Below are 16,855 nucleotides of genomic sequence, written 5' to 3' on the forward strand. Positions count from 1 at the left end.
AAACATCCCTAATATGGGAAAGGAAATAGTTAATCAAGTCCAGGAAGCACAGAGAGTCCCATACAGGATAAATCCAAGGAGAAATACACCAAGACACATATTAATCAAACTGTCAAAAATGAAATACAGAGAAAGCATATTAAAAGCAGCAAGGGAAAAACAACAAATAACACACAAGGGAATCCCCATAAGGTTAACAGCTGATCTTTCAGCAGAAACTCTGCAAGCCAGAAGGGAGTGACAGGACATATTTAAAGTGATGAAGGAGAAAAACCTGCAACCAAGATTACTCTACCCAGCAAGGATCTCATTCAGATTTGATGGAGAAATTAAAAACTTTGCAGACAAGCAAAAGTTGAGAGAGTTCAGCACGACCAAACCAGCTTTACAACAAATGCTAAAGGAACTTCTCTAGGCAAGAAACACAAGAGAAGGAAAACACCTACAATAATGAACCCAAAACAATTTAGAAAATGGGAATAGGAACATACATATCAATAATTACCTTCAATGTAAATGGACTAAATGCTCCCACCAAAAGACACAGATTGGCTGAATGGATACAAAAACAAGACCCATATATATGCTGTCTACAAGAGACCAACATCAGACCTAGAGACACATACAGACTGAAAGTAAGGGGGTGGAAAAAGATATTCCATGCAAATGGAAACCAAAAGAAAGCTGGAGTAGCAATTCTCATATCAGACAAAATAGACTTTAAAATAAAGACTATTAGAAGAGACAAAGAAGAACACTACATAATGATCAAGGGACCGATCCAAGAAGAAGATATAACAATTGTAAATATTTATGCACCCAACATAGGAGCACCTCAACACATAAGGCAAATACTAACAGCCATAAAAGGGGAAATCGACAGTAACACATTCATAGTAGGGGACTTTAACACCCCACTTTCACCAATGGACAGATCATCCAAAATGAAAATAAATAAGGAAACACAAGCTTTAAATGATACATTAAACAAGATGGACTTAATTGATTTTATAGGACACTCCATCCAAAAACAACAGAATACACATTTTTCTCAAGTGCTCATGGAACATTCTCCAGGATAGATAATATCCTGGGTCACAAATCAAGTCTTGGTAAATTTAGGAAAATTGAAAATGTGTCAAGTATCTTTTCTGAGCACAATGCTATGACACTACATATCAATTACAGGAAAAGATCTGTAAAAAATACAAACACATGGAGGCTAAACAATGCACTACTTAATAACGAAGTGATCGCTGAAGAAATCAAAGAGGAAATAAAAAAATACCTAGAGACAAATGACAATGGAGACACAACGACCCAAAATCAATGGGATGCAACAAAAGCAGTTCTAAGAGGGATGTTTATAGCAATACAAGCCCACCTTAAGAAACAGGAAACATCTCGAATAAACAACCTAACCTTGCACCTAAAGCAATTAGAGAAAGAAGAACAAAAAACCCCCAAAGTTAGCAGAAGGAAAGAAATCATAAAAATCAGATCAGAAATAAATTAAAAAGAAATGAAGGAAATGATAACAAAGATCAATAAAACTAAAAGCTGGTTCTTTGAGAAGATAAACAAAATTGATAAACCATTAGCCAGACTCATCAAGAAAAAAAGGGAGAAGACTCAACTCAATAGAATTAGAAATGAAAAAGGAGAAGTAACAACTGACACTGCAGAAATACAAAAGATCATGAGAGATTACTACAAGCAACTCTATGCCAATAAAATGGACAACCTGGAAGAAATGGACAAATGCTTAGAAATGCACAACCTGCTAATACTGAATCAGGAAGAAATAGAAAATATGAACAGACCAATCACAAGCACTGAAATTGAAACTGTGATTAAAAATCTTCCAACAAACAAAAGCCCAGGACCAGATGGCTTCACAGGCGAATTCTATCAAACATTTAGAGAAGAGCTAACACCTATCCTTCTCAAACTCTTCCAAAATAGAGCAGAGGGAGGAACACTCCCAAACTCATTCTACTAGGCCACCATCACCCTGAGATCAAAACCAGGCAAGGATGTCACAAAGAAAGAAAACTACAGGCCAATATCACTGATGAACATAGATGCAAAAATCCTCAACAAAATACTAGCAAACAGAATCCAACAGCACATTAAACAGATCATACACCATGATCAAGTGGGGTTTATTCCAGGAATGCGAGGATTCTTCAGTATACGCAAATCAGTCAACGTGATACACCATATTAACAAACTGAAGAAGAAAAAACATATGAGCATCTCAATAGATGAAGAGAAAGCTTTTGACAAAATTCAACACCCATTTATGATAAAAACCCTGCAGAAAGTAGGCATAGAGGGAATTTTCCTCAACATAATAAAGGCCATATATGACAAAGCCACAGTCAACATCATCCTCAATGGTGAAAAACTGAAAGCATTTCCACTAAGATCAGGAACAAGACAAGGTTGCCCACTCTCACCGCTCTTATTCAACATAGTTTTGGGAGTTTTAGCCACAGCAATCAGAGAAGAAAAGGAAATAAAAGGAATCCAAATCAGAAAAGAAGAAGTAAAGCTGTCACTGTTTGCAGATGACACGATACTATACATAGAGAATCCTAAAGGTGCTACCAGAAAACTCCTAGAGCTAATTAATGAATTTGGTAAAGTAGCAGGATACAAAATTAATGCACAGAAATCTCTTGCATTCCTATACACTAATGATGAAAAATCTGAAAGTGAAATCAAGAAAACACTCCCATTTACAATTGCAACAAAAAGAATAAAATATCTAGGAATAAACCTACCTAAGGAGACAAAAGATGTGTATGCAGAAAATTATAAGACACTGATGAAAGAAATTAAAGATGATACAAATAGATGGAGAGATATACCATGTTCTTGGATTGGAAGAATCAACATTGTGAAAATGACTCTACTACCCAAAGCAATCTACAGATTCAATGCAATCCCTATCAAACTACCAATGGCATTTTTCACAGAACTAAAACAAAAACTTTCACAATTTGTATGGAAACACAAAAGACCCCTAATAGCCGAAGAAATCTTGAGAATGAAAAACGGAGCTGGAGGAATCAGGCTCCCTGACTTCAGACTATACTACAAAGCTACAGTAATCAAGACAGTATGGTACTGGCACAAAAACAGAAATATAGATCAATGGAACAGGATAGAAAGCCCAGAGATAAACCCACGCACATATGGTCACCTTATCTTTGATAAAGGTGGCAGGAATGTACAGTGGAGAAAGGACAGCCTCTTCAATAAGTGGTGCTGGGAAAACTGGACAGGTACATGTAAAAGTATGAGATTAGATCACTCCCTAACACCATACACAAAAATAAACTCAAAATGGATTAAAGACCTAAATGTAAGGCCAGAAACTATCAAACTCTTAGAGGAAAACGTAGGCAGAACACTCTATGTCATAAATCACAGCAAGATCCTTTCTGACCCACCTCCTAGAGAAATGGAAATAAAAATAAACAAATGGGACCTAATGAAACTTCAAAGCTTTTGCACAGCAAAGGAAACCATACACAAAACCAAAAGACAACCCTCAGAATGGGAGAAAATATTTGCAAATGAATCAACTGACAAAGGATTAATCTCCAAAATTTACAAGCAGCTCATGCAGCTCAATAACAAAAAAACAAACAACCCAATCCAAAAATGGGCAGAAGACCTAAATAGACATTTCTTGAAAGAAGATATATAGACTACCAACAAACACATGAAAGAATGCTCAACATCATTAATCATTAGAGAAATGCAAATCAAAACTACAATGAGATATCATCTCACACCAGTCAGAATGGCCATCATCAAAAAATCTACAAACAATAAATGCTGGAGAGGGTGTAGAGAAAAAGGAACACTCTTGCACTGCTGGTGGGAATGTGAATTGGTACAGCCACTATGGAGAACTGTATGGAGGTTCCTCAAAAAACTACAAATAGAACTACCATATGACCCAGCAATCCCACTACTGGGCATATACCCTGTGAAAACCATAATTCAAAAAGAGTCATGTACCAAAACGTTCATTGCAGCTCTATTTACAATAGCCCGGAGATGGAAACAACCTAAGTGCCCATCTTCGGATGAATGTCTAAAGAAGATGTGGCACATATATACAATGGAATATTACTCAGCCATAAAAAGAAACGAAATTGAGCTATATCTAATGAGGTGGATAGACCTAGAGTCTGTCATACAGAGTGAAGTAAGTCAGAATGAGAAAGGCAAATACTGTATGCTAACACATATATATGGAATTTAAGAAAAAATAATGTCATGAAGAACCTAGGGGTAAGACAGGAATAAAGACACAGACCTACTAGAGAATGGACTTGAGGATATGGAGAGGGGGAATGGTGAGCTGTGACAAAGCGAGAGAGCGGCATGGACATATATACACTACCAAACGTAAGGTAGATAGCTAGTGGGAAGCAGCCACATAGCACAGGGAGATCAGCTCGGTGCTTTGTGACCGCCTGGAGGGGTGGGATAAGGAGGGTGGGAGGGAGGGAGACGCAAGAGGGAAGAGATATGGGAACATATGTATATGTATAACTGATTCACTTTGTTATAAAGCAGAAACTAACACACCATTGTAAAGCAATTATACCCCAATAAAGATGTTAAAAAAAATTTATTACTTTCTTGTCAAATTCAATGGCCTTTTCTCAGTCCCCTTCTTCCTCTAGTTCTTTGTAGTATTTCATTTCTTCATTCAGCATTTATTGAGCTCTTATTATTTGCCAGATATATGCTATATACTTGAGAAAGAATCTTTATAAGAAAGTAAGAAAGAAAGGAAGGAAGGGGGAGAGAGAGAGAGAGAGCGAGAGAGAGAGAGCAGCATAGTATAAATACTTAGAGGTATGCCCAAGGTACTATGGCAGCATGGGGGAGAGAATCCCAAACCAGCTAGGGAAGTCAAGGAACATCGTAGAGGAGATAGTGTTTGAGTTGAGTCCTAGAGGCTGAGTAGGAGTAAGCAAAGCAGCAAAGGTGGAAAAGGCATTCCAGTCAGAGGAAACATCATATGTAAAGGTATAGGAGTGAAAGAAAGCATGGCATATTTTGTAAACTGCAATTAGTTTAGTTTGGCCAGACTGCAGTGGTTTTTAAACTTTGTACTTCAGGGTTCTAGAGGTTGTGAAGAGGTGCCTCAGGAGCCAAAGAAGGCAGTTTTGCTTTTCAGTATTTTACATATTGGGATACCAAGTAAGATTTTGTTGGAACTAGGGATTCTTTCACTTTAAAAATTAGTTTGAAACTCATTGAGCTCAAGTGTAGAGTGTGTGGGCAGAACTGTTGAGGGGTGAGAGTGGAGAGGTAGAGTCAGGAGCCAGATCATGGAGCATGGGCCATGCTAGAGTAGGGATTCTATACAGAGCGCAATGCAGAACTACTGGGGGACTTTAAGGAAGGAAATGGCATTGACCAACTTATTTTAGAAATAATCACATTAGCTAATATCTCTCCCAGTAGTTTCCAATTCTAATTCCTACCCTTTTTTTCTGTATTTCCATGGCTCCTATTCTCACTTCTCCAACTTTGGCCTCTCTACCACCTAGTTTAAGCTCTTGGATAATCTGCCATGATTACTACTGGTTTCCATATACATTATACATCCATTCTAGTGGCATTCTTATCTTTCTTAAGTTCTTGGCAAGGACCCTGTTAACTAGTGTTGCCAGTAGAGTATGGGGTAAGGGTATGTGAGGCTCTGTTTAACTCATGGAGTCATTGTCATTAGACACACATGCGTCTTGAATTCAAGGCTGCCTTCAGTAGCATGTTTACAAGTAAACATATCTGCTTCCAACATAAACATGAACTTTCTAACAAGAAAATAACAAGAAAATATTTGCTCTGTAAACATTAACTTTTAAGAATACCTCCATGTGTTATTCTGCTTTTATAATCTACTGGCTCTACAGATTTCTTGGCTGCTGTATTATTTGTAAGGCTCTTAATACCAAATCCACGTCCAAACTGTAACTGTGGTTAGGACTTCATATAAAAACAGCTGGACCACCAAATACCAGATATATATAACTGGATGCACTGAAACCAGTTTAGTTATGGAGTGAACTGGGCCAATTAACATTTGAATGGAATGTTTTGATTATGCTTTGGTTTTTCTCATTGACCACACGTAGGTGTAAACTATGTTGTCACAAAGTAATTACAGGAATGAGGGATTTAAGTTAATTATTGAAAAAAAAATCCTAACTTTCACTTGAGAAGTCTGTTGGGGTAGAAGTGAGACTTTCTAAAATTAAGTTGTTAGGATAATACAGTTCTCCATCTCACTTAGCTATCTTGAGTACACTCAAGGTCACAAGTCTATTATGTAAAGATTATAAGGACACCTTGTGGATTTTATCTACAGTCATTATGTTTCTCCTTGATGCAGACAAGTAGTGTGTGTATCCAGGCTATATCTAGATCTTGAGAGTTTTCTTCTGGGTCACTACTAGATGTCATTTGATCTTTCTGAATCTCTGTTTCCTTATTTATTATGTAAGGGGGTTGGACTGCTTGATCTCTAAGGGTCCACTGTCTTTGACATTCTTGCATCTGTGAATAGGGGAGAAAAATCTGAAATTGAATGTTAGATTGAGGATCAAGCAAAAAGACTACTGTCACTGAAATGTTAGTCAATTTAAAGTATAGAAAATAAGCACCTATGCTGAGTAAAGAAAGCTTTGGCATGATCGGTTTCAACCTTTCCCATTTAGATATCACTGGAAAATGAGTACATCACCTTTGAAAGTTTTCGAAGACTTGAAAGGTAATTGCAGACAGACATCTGTACTACTAACTTTAATTCGTTTTAGGAGAAAAATGAAACAAAAATGAATAAATATAACTTCTAGTAGGGGCCTCTAGAATCTGATTCTGAACAATCCATAACATTTCTGTAAACAATCCTAATGTAGAACCAGAAAATTCTGGCTCGATTTTGCCTTTACGTTTGAGATTCCCCTGCATCATTTTCCTATGGTGAGTATAAATGTCTTGATGTTGTGCCCTTTCTACTTAAGGCATGCAAGAATTGTCACCTGGAAGAATTTGGTGCCATTCCTCATTTTCAATCTTAAGATTAAAATCCTTCTGCTCTTTAATAATAATATATATTAAGTAAATTTCAATATTCCAAATGATCTTACCTTTAATCATGGAGAACTTTGGCCAGTGATTGATTATTAGGAGCATTTCTGTATCCTTTCAGAACTACAACAGGGAAGGGAAGAATGCTATTACACTCCTTTTAAAATGGGTCCAACCAAAGGCATCTGTGGAAGGGTTGAAAGAGCTGTGGACATAGAAGCAGATTAATAATAATAGCTAGCATTTACTGAGTGCCTGTTATGTGCTAGGCACTGTGCTAAGCACTTTTACATTTGTGATTTAATTTAATCCCCAACAATCCTGTGAAGCAGGTATGAACATTTCCATATTACAGATGAATAAAATAAGCTCAATAGAGTGTACTGATTTTCTTGAAGTCATACAACTAATAATATAATTCAAATTTTGAATAATACGTTCAAATTTGGCTTGTGTGGCTACAAAACCTGTGGGCTTTCTATTCTACGATACTGTCTCTCTACAAGTACAAGATGAGGTTAAATTCTTTAAAAGCCTAGAGTATTAGTTTTTTACTACTGCTTAAATAAATTACCACAAACAGCAGATTAAAGCAGCACCCATTTATTATCTCACAGTTCTATAGTTCAGATATCCAGGTATGCTTGGCTGGTTTTCTACCTAAGGTCTTACGGAGGTGAAAACAAAGTTGTGGCCCTGGCTTGCTCTCTTATGTGGAAGCTCTGGGAAAGAATCTGCTTCCAAGCTTATTCTAGTTGTTGGGGAAATTCATTTCCTTGAGGTTGTGGGCATAAGGTTTCTATCTCCTTGCTGCTGTCAGCCAGCAGCCCCTCTGCTTCTAGAGGCAGCCTGAATTCCCTTTCACGTGGGGCCTCCTCCATCTTCAAACCACCAACAGCATGTCATGTTTGGTTCACTCTTTGAATTATTCCGACTTCCTCTTTTGCCCCCTCTTCTGTTTTTGTTATGTGATTAGATTAGGCCAACCCGGATAACCTAGCATAATCTACCTAAAGTCAATTTATTAGTAATTTTACAAATTATAAGATCTCTTTTGCCAGATAAGGTATTATATTCATGCATGTGCTATCATATTCACAGTCCTGAGAGAACTCTTTGGGGGCCATTTTTAGAATTCTGCCTACCACATCCAGAATGTTACACTTACCTGGTTTTAAAATTAAGAATGCAACCTATTTTGTTCAATAAGTCAAAAAACATGCACACATTCTATGATATGCTATCCAAAAAGTAAAGAAAGGGAAAGAGAAATTATAATTAAAAGTTAATTAGGAAACCAATGTTTATTTAATCACTCAGAGCACTCTCTTTTTTCCAAATCAAACACTATTTTTGGTCCAGTTGGGTCCTAGTAGGAGCAGTATTTATAATCAGAAAAAAAAGCAACAGTGAAAAAATACTTGCCTTATTTAAGGCCACCGATCACAGCAACTTAGCTGGCACTATCGAGATAACCACATAGCATTTGGGCTTTTGTTCTCTACCTCTGATAGAATGTGACTACATGCCATGGTTTGAATGTTTGTGTCCCTCCAAAATTCATATGTGATGGTGTTAGAAGGTAGGGCCTTTGGGAGGTGAATAGGTCGTAAGAGTGGAGCCAATGGGATGAGTGCTTTTATAAAAGAGACCCCCACAGAGCTCCCTTGCCCACTCCACCCTGTGAGGAGACAGCTAGAAGCTGGCAGTCTGCGATCTGGAAGAGGGCATTCATCAGAACCTGACCGTGCTGGCACCCTGATCTTGGACTTCCCAGCCTCCAGAACCGTGAGGAATAAATTTCTGTTGTTTATAACCCACCACCACCACCAGTCTATGTATTTTGTGATATCAGCCCCAAAAAACTAAGACATTACATGTGGTAAACACTTCCCCTTGAACTATTTAGCCATCCATTAAAAACCAAAAACTTCTGTACTGTTTATTTACATGAACAGCTGTTATAATAATACAAAGCAGAAACCACACCCACTAGCAGCCATTCAAAGTATACAATTCAGTGGCTTTTAGTATATTAACAGAATTGTAGCACCATCACCATAATCTAATTTTAGAACATTTTCATTATCCCCAAAAGAAACTCTTTGTACCCATTAATAGTTACTCCCCCTTCACTCCCTTCCCTTTCTGCCCCCCTGCCCAAGGTAACTACTAATCCATTTTCTCTGTATATGGAGGCACTGGCTACTTTTGTTCCAAAATGCCTATAGGCATGACCGTACTTAAATAATAGCAAAACTGCTTTGGCATTTAAACAGCAGAAAACCTCATCTAGTGGTTTTGAAGTGACAATATGAAAAAGGCTAGATTAATGCCTACATGTGATCCTCTTGAATGCTATAGTCCAGATTCAGTACTTGTAATCTTAATACTATTAAAAGGAACCTTGAAGTTTCTTGGATATACTTTCTTAATTTTATAGCTGGTGAAAATGACACCTAGAGACGTTAAATTGAATGGCTTAACATTACTCAGCTAATTAATGGCTGTCAAATATATTTTAATTGAAACATTATGCTTAATTGACAGACTCATGAGACATGAGATTAAAGCTTCATTCCTAAAGACTAACTATGCTACAACCAAGAGTCCTCATTACTGGACCAAAGAAATACACCTGAAATATAACTTCAACAAAATCTGTCATCAGGTAAATATAATAGAGTTGCACGATAATGTTGTTCATGAGATGGTAAAGAATTCATGTCTCTTTTAGGTATATCCAAGGGTATCTTTTATGTATAGGAAAAAATGTGTTTAACCAGAGCCTATTTGGAGCCCCCAATACACAAGAAATTTCTTCCCTGTATTCCATCTTCGTAAAAGACACAGAGGTCAATGAAATAAGCCAACCTCAATTACTTATTTTTTAAATGAACTTCAAGTTACACATGGATTTAGCTCAATGTACTATATGTTTACGTCTGTGGTGGCCTTCAGGCTCAACATGGTTCTCGCTTGCCAAGAAGACAACCATGTTTACCAGGCTACGTACTAAAGCAAAATAATATACTAATGTATTTTTAGTGATTTTCACAGTGGGGGTTGAAACCAAAAGAGTTATCTGCCAGCCTTCAGTTAGCAACAGGTTAAATTAACCAGAGCATCCTATTCCATACACATTCAGATTAATTGTGTTTTGCATAAAAGTATATGACCTATAAATGTAAAATAGGCAGTATAGAGTAATGGATATAGCCCACTTGGGCCTCAGAGCAGTATCAATCTGGTTTCTGACTTAGGTTTTGGGGTGGTATTGAAAAGGATATTTCTTGAAGATGGAGAAAGAAACTTAGGCTCAGTGGCAGTCTATAAAAGGATGAAACTAGAAGTTAAGTCTTGGGAGATCTTTGAGATATTTTATCTGGTTATAGACTAAATAACACCAATTGGAAATCACTTGGGCATAGGGGTACCTTCACAAGGCAGATTACCAAATTCCTGGGCATAGTTGAGGCATTTAATCTCCACTCCATAGAAGTAAACCTGACCCTCATTCCTCTGTGGAAGCTTACCCACTTATTCTGTGGGGTAATAGTATGCTTTCTTCCATACCTCTTCAATTAAAGCTCTTTGATGCCACTGTTAGACCAAGAGGTGGCCTCAGTGATATACCATTGATCAAACTACTTCCTGCTTCCGGGATCACAGAAAAGAGCTCTGTGCAGTTTCTTCAAATTCACTCTTCCTTCTGTCACTCACAGTCTTCTCCAACCATCCCCTGTCTACTTTTAGTAACCATGTTTCATGAGTATTTTGTAACATTGTTAACGTCCTGAGGTCATACAGCTTTTCTCTCCTTCACAGACTAGGCTTTCACTCGATGAGAGATTCTCTTTGCTGAAAAGGAACAAAACACCAGGAACAGTTGTCAGTTTTGAAGACCAAAGTATTGTTTCCTTTTAAAGATTTGCTGTTAACAGATATTGTAGTGAATTTTATGCAAGAGCATACATATTTTTTCAATATTTAACTTTTTATTGCTTTTGTTGATGTATTTTTCCTTAGGTAAGCTTTGATGTGAGTAATCTGTCAAAACTAAGTGTCTACATAAAAGAAAAAATGTTTAGCTTTGTTTGCATAAAAGAACAGACAGGTGAGCAAGAAGGAAGGTGATTTACAGTGAGAGATTTTAGGAAAACAGCTATTTTTTCAGAATTACATGTCTTTTTAACATTAGAGAATTTCTTGCTTTGGTTTGATTTATTCTTTGAGCTCTAGAACCCACATATGACACCTAAGTAGACTATTTTGACAGTAGAGCAAAGTAATTGATATCTTTTTTAACTAAATATTCTGTGCCTCAAAAGTCAGTCAGTAAGATTAAATTCTACTCTTTTTAAATTTTAAAATGATAATGATTTAAAATAATCATTTAAAAATGATTTTTAAAATGATAAATTTGTACCTGAGCTTATACATTTTTCTAGGAATTTATGCTTTTACATTCGACAAACATTTGTAAGAATTTTAAACTGTCCTACTGTCATTTTTTGTGAACACATTAAAGTCAATAAAGTTTAAATTAAAATGTGACCTTTTTCCTGTTCACTGATGCTTGGGTCCAAAGTAATAATGATCTTGGTACAGATTATCAAAGTGTAATTTGAACCCCATCTGTGTCCAGTTAAGCCTATTGCTATAGTACACTGAAAAATTGGTTTATAATTATTTGGTATTTATAATTATGTTGGTGGGTTTTAGCTTAATTTCATAAAGTCTGTCTTCGTATTTAATAGTTGTTTATGCAAGGAAAATGAAATACAGTATAGAAATATAGAAGAAGTTGGGTTCTAATCTGGCTCATTTATAGCATTGCTTTCTGAACCAAATTAGCAGATGGTAAAGATTCTCTTACTAATGACATTATGTTGGGAAACAAAACAATCATCAGTTTGATTTAAAGTGGGTATACTTTGCTGTAGTTTTGCTGCAAATTCCTAATTTTGAATATAGAGAATGACAATGTACAACCTTTGTAATGTAATTTGTATTAAGTGATTTGGAGAAAGAATGTTTCTTCTGATCACAAAACCAATACATGTTCATTGAAGAAATTTTAGAAAACACAAAATACCCAAAATACATGTAACAGCTGTAATATCTACCTCCATGTTTCTTTTCTTGACACTAAGATTTCTTCCACAGTAAAGCTTTCCACAGTGTCGGTCCAGTTCCCAATTGCTAGACATTTAGGCTGTTTCTAGTTTGAATTTTTATAAATTAAACTTGTGATGAGCATCCATGTACCTATATCTTTGCAATACATCCCAATTCGTTCCATATGATCATTTTCTAGAAGTGGAATTGCTAAACAAAATAGTACTTATTTAGAATGTTATACATATTGATAAATTGCTGTACAGAATATGTACAGAATAGGAAAAGTCTTGTCTTCTCATACCCTTATCAACAGAGAATATGGGCTAGATATATACTGTTTTCAGTGTCTTGCTTAATGATGAATAATAATGGGTAAAGAGAAACAGCATAAGCCAATGAACCTAGCAATGTTTTCTAAGAACCAAATGGTCTCTTTTCTATATTACACAGCAGCTGTATAACTCACAACTCTCTCCCTCTCTACCTTGAGTAACATTGAAGTACAGGAGCATAAACAACCAGTTTGATCAATGCTAAGAGAATAACACTCTAGCTATTTGTCAGTGCATGAACAAAGAAAGAGGCTGACTGAATTTTCCATTTTTGCCCCATTTGGCGCCAACCATAGTATTAACTTGCAAAAAGGAGGAACTTGCAAATTTTCATGCCTCACCCCAGACCTATTAAATCAGAAACTCTGGGTGTGGGCCCCAGCAATCTGTGATGCATGCTAAAGTTTCAGGTTGTACAGTATACCACTCCTTAGTGGTAACTAAAGTTCCTACTGAAGAACAGGTGAAATTATAGAGCCTATCCCCATCTCCCTCTCTCCCTCTGTTTCAGTCTTTCTGCTTTTTACTTTCTACATATGTCAAACACCCTCTCTCTCTCCCCTCTACATGTCCACTCTAATACTCTATCCAGCATATAATAGTAGATGCTGGAGGACCCTCTGCTGGGCTGCATCTACAGCGCTCTATTAATGCAGCCACCTTCATCTGATCTCAGGTTTCTGAGAGATGGAGCCTGGGATGTACCAACTGATTACAGTCTATTGGTTGAGGAAGGGGGAATTATGGTAGAACTAGAAGTGGCAGAGCTGCATTTGAACCCAGATCTCTCAAGTTGCAGGGCCCATACTCTTAACCTCCTTATCGTTCAGGTCTTTGCTTCAATATTATTGTCTCTTTTGGGATGTTCTTTTGCTCCTTTGCTGACTGTGGATTCTGCCCATTCTTCAAACTGCAGCTCTGTCACGTTAAATGGGCTTAAATGAGGGAAAACACTACAAAGCTGTCTATACATGATTTCACCTCTTTGTGATTTGATCCCTGGCTATGCTCTTATCTTCCTTCCTTTCAGTTTTCTTTTCCTACACACCATTCCAGCCACACTCGCTTCCTTGTTATGCCTCTAACAGTGTAGGTATGCTCCCCCTCAGAGCATTTGCACTTGCCTTTCCATCAGCCTAGAACACTTTTCCGCCTAGAAGACTCTTCCCCCTAGACATTTGCATGGCTTCCTCCCTCTGGTCATTCAGGTTTCAGTTCAAAAGTCACTTCTTCCACCATCTCAGAGGGACCTTCCATGACTACCCTATCTAAAATAACATTGCAATCACTCTGTCCCCTTATCATATTTGCTTTTTCTTCACACAATTTATCGTTATCTAACACTTAATTATATCGTCATTTGTTTATTGTCACCCTTACCTTTAAATGTAAGCACAAGGGACAGGGCAAGGACTTTCTTTTTTTCCCCTCACTCCAGTGCCTAACAAAATACTTGGTATATAGAAGGTGCTAATAAATATTTGTTGAATGAAAGTCAGCGTCATGGAAAAAAATGCATTTTGAATGAAAATCAGAATAGTGTAAAAAATGCATTAAACAAAGTTGGCAAAAATGCGTTATCATGTGTTAGAATTTGGGAACTACAGGAAATTGGTGTTTTCCTACATCCACTTTTCCAGATTTTACAAATTTTCTAAAATAATCACATTTTAGCTATATCATAAAAAATACATTCATGGGTAAAATAATAAGTCATAAAAATGTTTAAGTTGTTTTCGGTTTGTATATCTGGTACCTGTAGTTGTGTGTGTTTTTTTGGTTGTAAATCTGGCAGAAAAATTTCCTTGCTCCAGCTGAGTGTTGCCCTCTCAACCAGCAGATGGCAGCATTCAACTTGTAGTCAAAAAATAGCCTTTCACTAACTTGCAAACCCCAGAGAAAAAGAGAGACAGAGAGAGAGAAAGGAAATGGGGGGAGGGAGGCACCTTTACGGTTAAAGAAGTTCTGTAGTGTTTGGATAGTTCAGAAAATGAACATTTGTTTGAAGCTGGAAAACATTTTATCCTTACAGCACAGTTTCCCAATTTAATTCAGAAAGATGATCTTCAGGCTATTTAAACAGCTATCCTGAAGAGGAATGATGGCATAATTTTACATTTCCCGGAGTCACACTTGGTAGCTGTAGTCAAGACCAGCCTTCTGTGGCAGCTGCTTTCAAAGAGTAATTTTAAGACCTCTGAACCATTACTCTCCCATCCCTGCAGCTCTAACTAATGCTCCTCAAAATTACTTCCCTTTGTCAGGTAACTGAGGTACATTAAACACTTGTCCCCTTTTAAAACTTGGTCATCCCCAGAGGAATTTGAATAGTCACAGAATTTCAATGTTATAAAGTCATAAAATCTCGTTTTTTCTTTCTTGGAGAAAGAAATCTGAGACTAAGGGCTTAAACAACTTCCCCGTGACCAGTGGCAGAGCTGAGTGAAACTAGGCCTAGGCCCCAACCTTCAGTCCAGTGTAGATTTTATGCTTGTTTGTTTGTGTTTTGCTGTATCTTACTACTTCTCTTTAAGAATATATATACCAGGGCTTCCCTGGTGGCGCAGTGGTTGAGAGTCCACCTGCCGAGGCAGGGGACACGGGCTCGTGCCCCCGTCCAGGAAGATCCCACATGCCGCGGAGTGGCTGGGCCCGTGAGCCATGGCCGCTGAGCCTGTGCTCCGCAACGGGAGAGGCCACAGCAGTGAGAGGCCCGCGTACCGCAGGGAAAAAAAAAAAATATATATATATACACATACCAAATTATTTTCATTCTTTTCATCTGTCTAGATCCTTCCCATCCTGTGAGATCCAGGTTAAATCTCACCCCTCTATAAAGTCTTCCCTCAATCAAATTCAGGATAGAAGTGCCCAGTGACCCAGTAACATAACTCCTGGATATCATAGTACTCTTAACTAAACACCATAAATGCTGCTATATTTTCAATTAATATAGTTAAATACATCATTTTAAGGGAGATAAGTTTTTTCTTTTTGTTTTTTGGTTTTTTAAAATATCTTTATTGGGGTATAATTGTTTTACAATGATGTGTTAGTTTCTGCTTTATAACAACGTGAATCAGTTATACATATACATATGTTCCCATATCTCTTCCCTCTTGTGTCTCCCTCCCTCCCACCCTCCCTATCCCACAAGGGAGATAAGTTTTAAATGGAGCAAATGTGAACTACATTTTGTGTGTAATGCATTAGTAAAAGAACTTCATTGTTTGATTTTACTTGGAACACTAATGCTTTGTACCTGTATTGTGTGGCTTTCCTTGGGGCCAAATCAATGTGATGAGAAGTCAGCAGGCTTGGGTTCTGGTCATAATTTTAGTTGCTAACTAGGTATACGATTTGTGAGCTACCTTAACCCTCCCTATGAATCAGTTGGAAAATAAGGATGGTATACCTGTTGATAAACAATCTCTGTAGATTCTATTTTCTTTTCTCTGCTACCTCTGCTACTGGAAGTGATCCAGTATCACTTCCCTAGTTCAATGCTTTTATCATCCTTAGCCTATGATGCCCTTGCTACTCAAAATATGGTCTGCAGCAAAGCAGCAGCTTGCTAGAAATGCAGAATCGTGGGCTACACTCCAAATCTACCAAAACAGAACCTGCATTTTAACAAGTTCTTTAGGTACTCACATGTACATTAAAATATGAGAAGCAGTGACCTAAGCTAATTAGAGCTTTTTAGCTGGTTTCTCTGTCTCAGCTGTGGGTGGCCCTTTCCAATCCGCCTCCACATTGCAACTAGGAAGATCTTTTCAATAGGCCAAGCTGATTATATTACTTCCCTATATTAAATTCCTCCCTCTTATGAAATAGGCATGTCTTGCTTGAACCACCTACAAGTTTTGTGATTTTTGACAAGTGATTCAAACTTCTCTTGGTCTCAGTTTCTCCATTCATAAAATGGCAATAAAAATGTCTAATCTCATAGGGGCCGGGTGAGGATTAACTTAGTCCATATATGCAGAAATTTTTGCAGATGAAAATGTGATGTCTGGGATTTAGTTCTGAATAGTCCATGACAGTGGGGAGGGTGTGGCGGGGATGCAAATGAAACAAGACTGGAGTGGCAGATTGTGTTTTCAAAATGTGGCTGCAACAGTATCTCCCATCCCACATGCTCTTCTACATGTGTCTTTGATATCTCCCCACTTTAAAATGAGAGCCTAAACAAACACTCATGGAATCTTGAAAACATTATGCTAAGTGAAAGAAGCCAGACACAAAAGGTTACCAAAAAATTATAC

The 16,855-nt window shown here is 37.3% G+C and overlaps 1 protein-coding gene across 1 annotated transcript in view; it reads left to right on the forward strand.

Moving 5' to 3' along the window:
- Positions 1-7,195, forward strand: part of LUZP4 (leucine zipper protein 4) — a 96,654-nt gene extending 89,459 nt beyond the window's left edge. The window contains exon 7 of the mRNA XM_079909660.1: positions 6,759-7,195. Within this exon, the coding sequence (XP_079765786.1) occupies positions 6,759-6,815 (57 nt within the window). The 3' untranslated portion in view covers positions 6,816-7,195. The remainder of the gene's footprint in view (positions 1-6,758) is intronic.
- Positions 7,196-16,855: the final 9,660 nt, after the last annotated feature.

Source organism: Stenella coeruleoalba, assembly GCF_951394435.1.
Source record: "Stenella coeruleoalba genome assembly, chromosome: X".
Taxonomy (NCBI): Eukaryota; Metazoa; Chordata; class Mammalia; order Artiodactyla; family Delphinidae; genus Stenella; species Stenella coeruleoalba.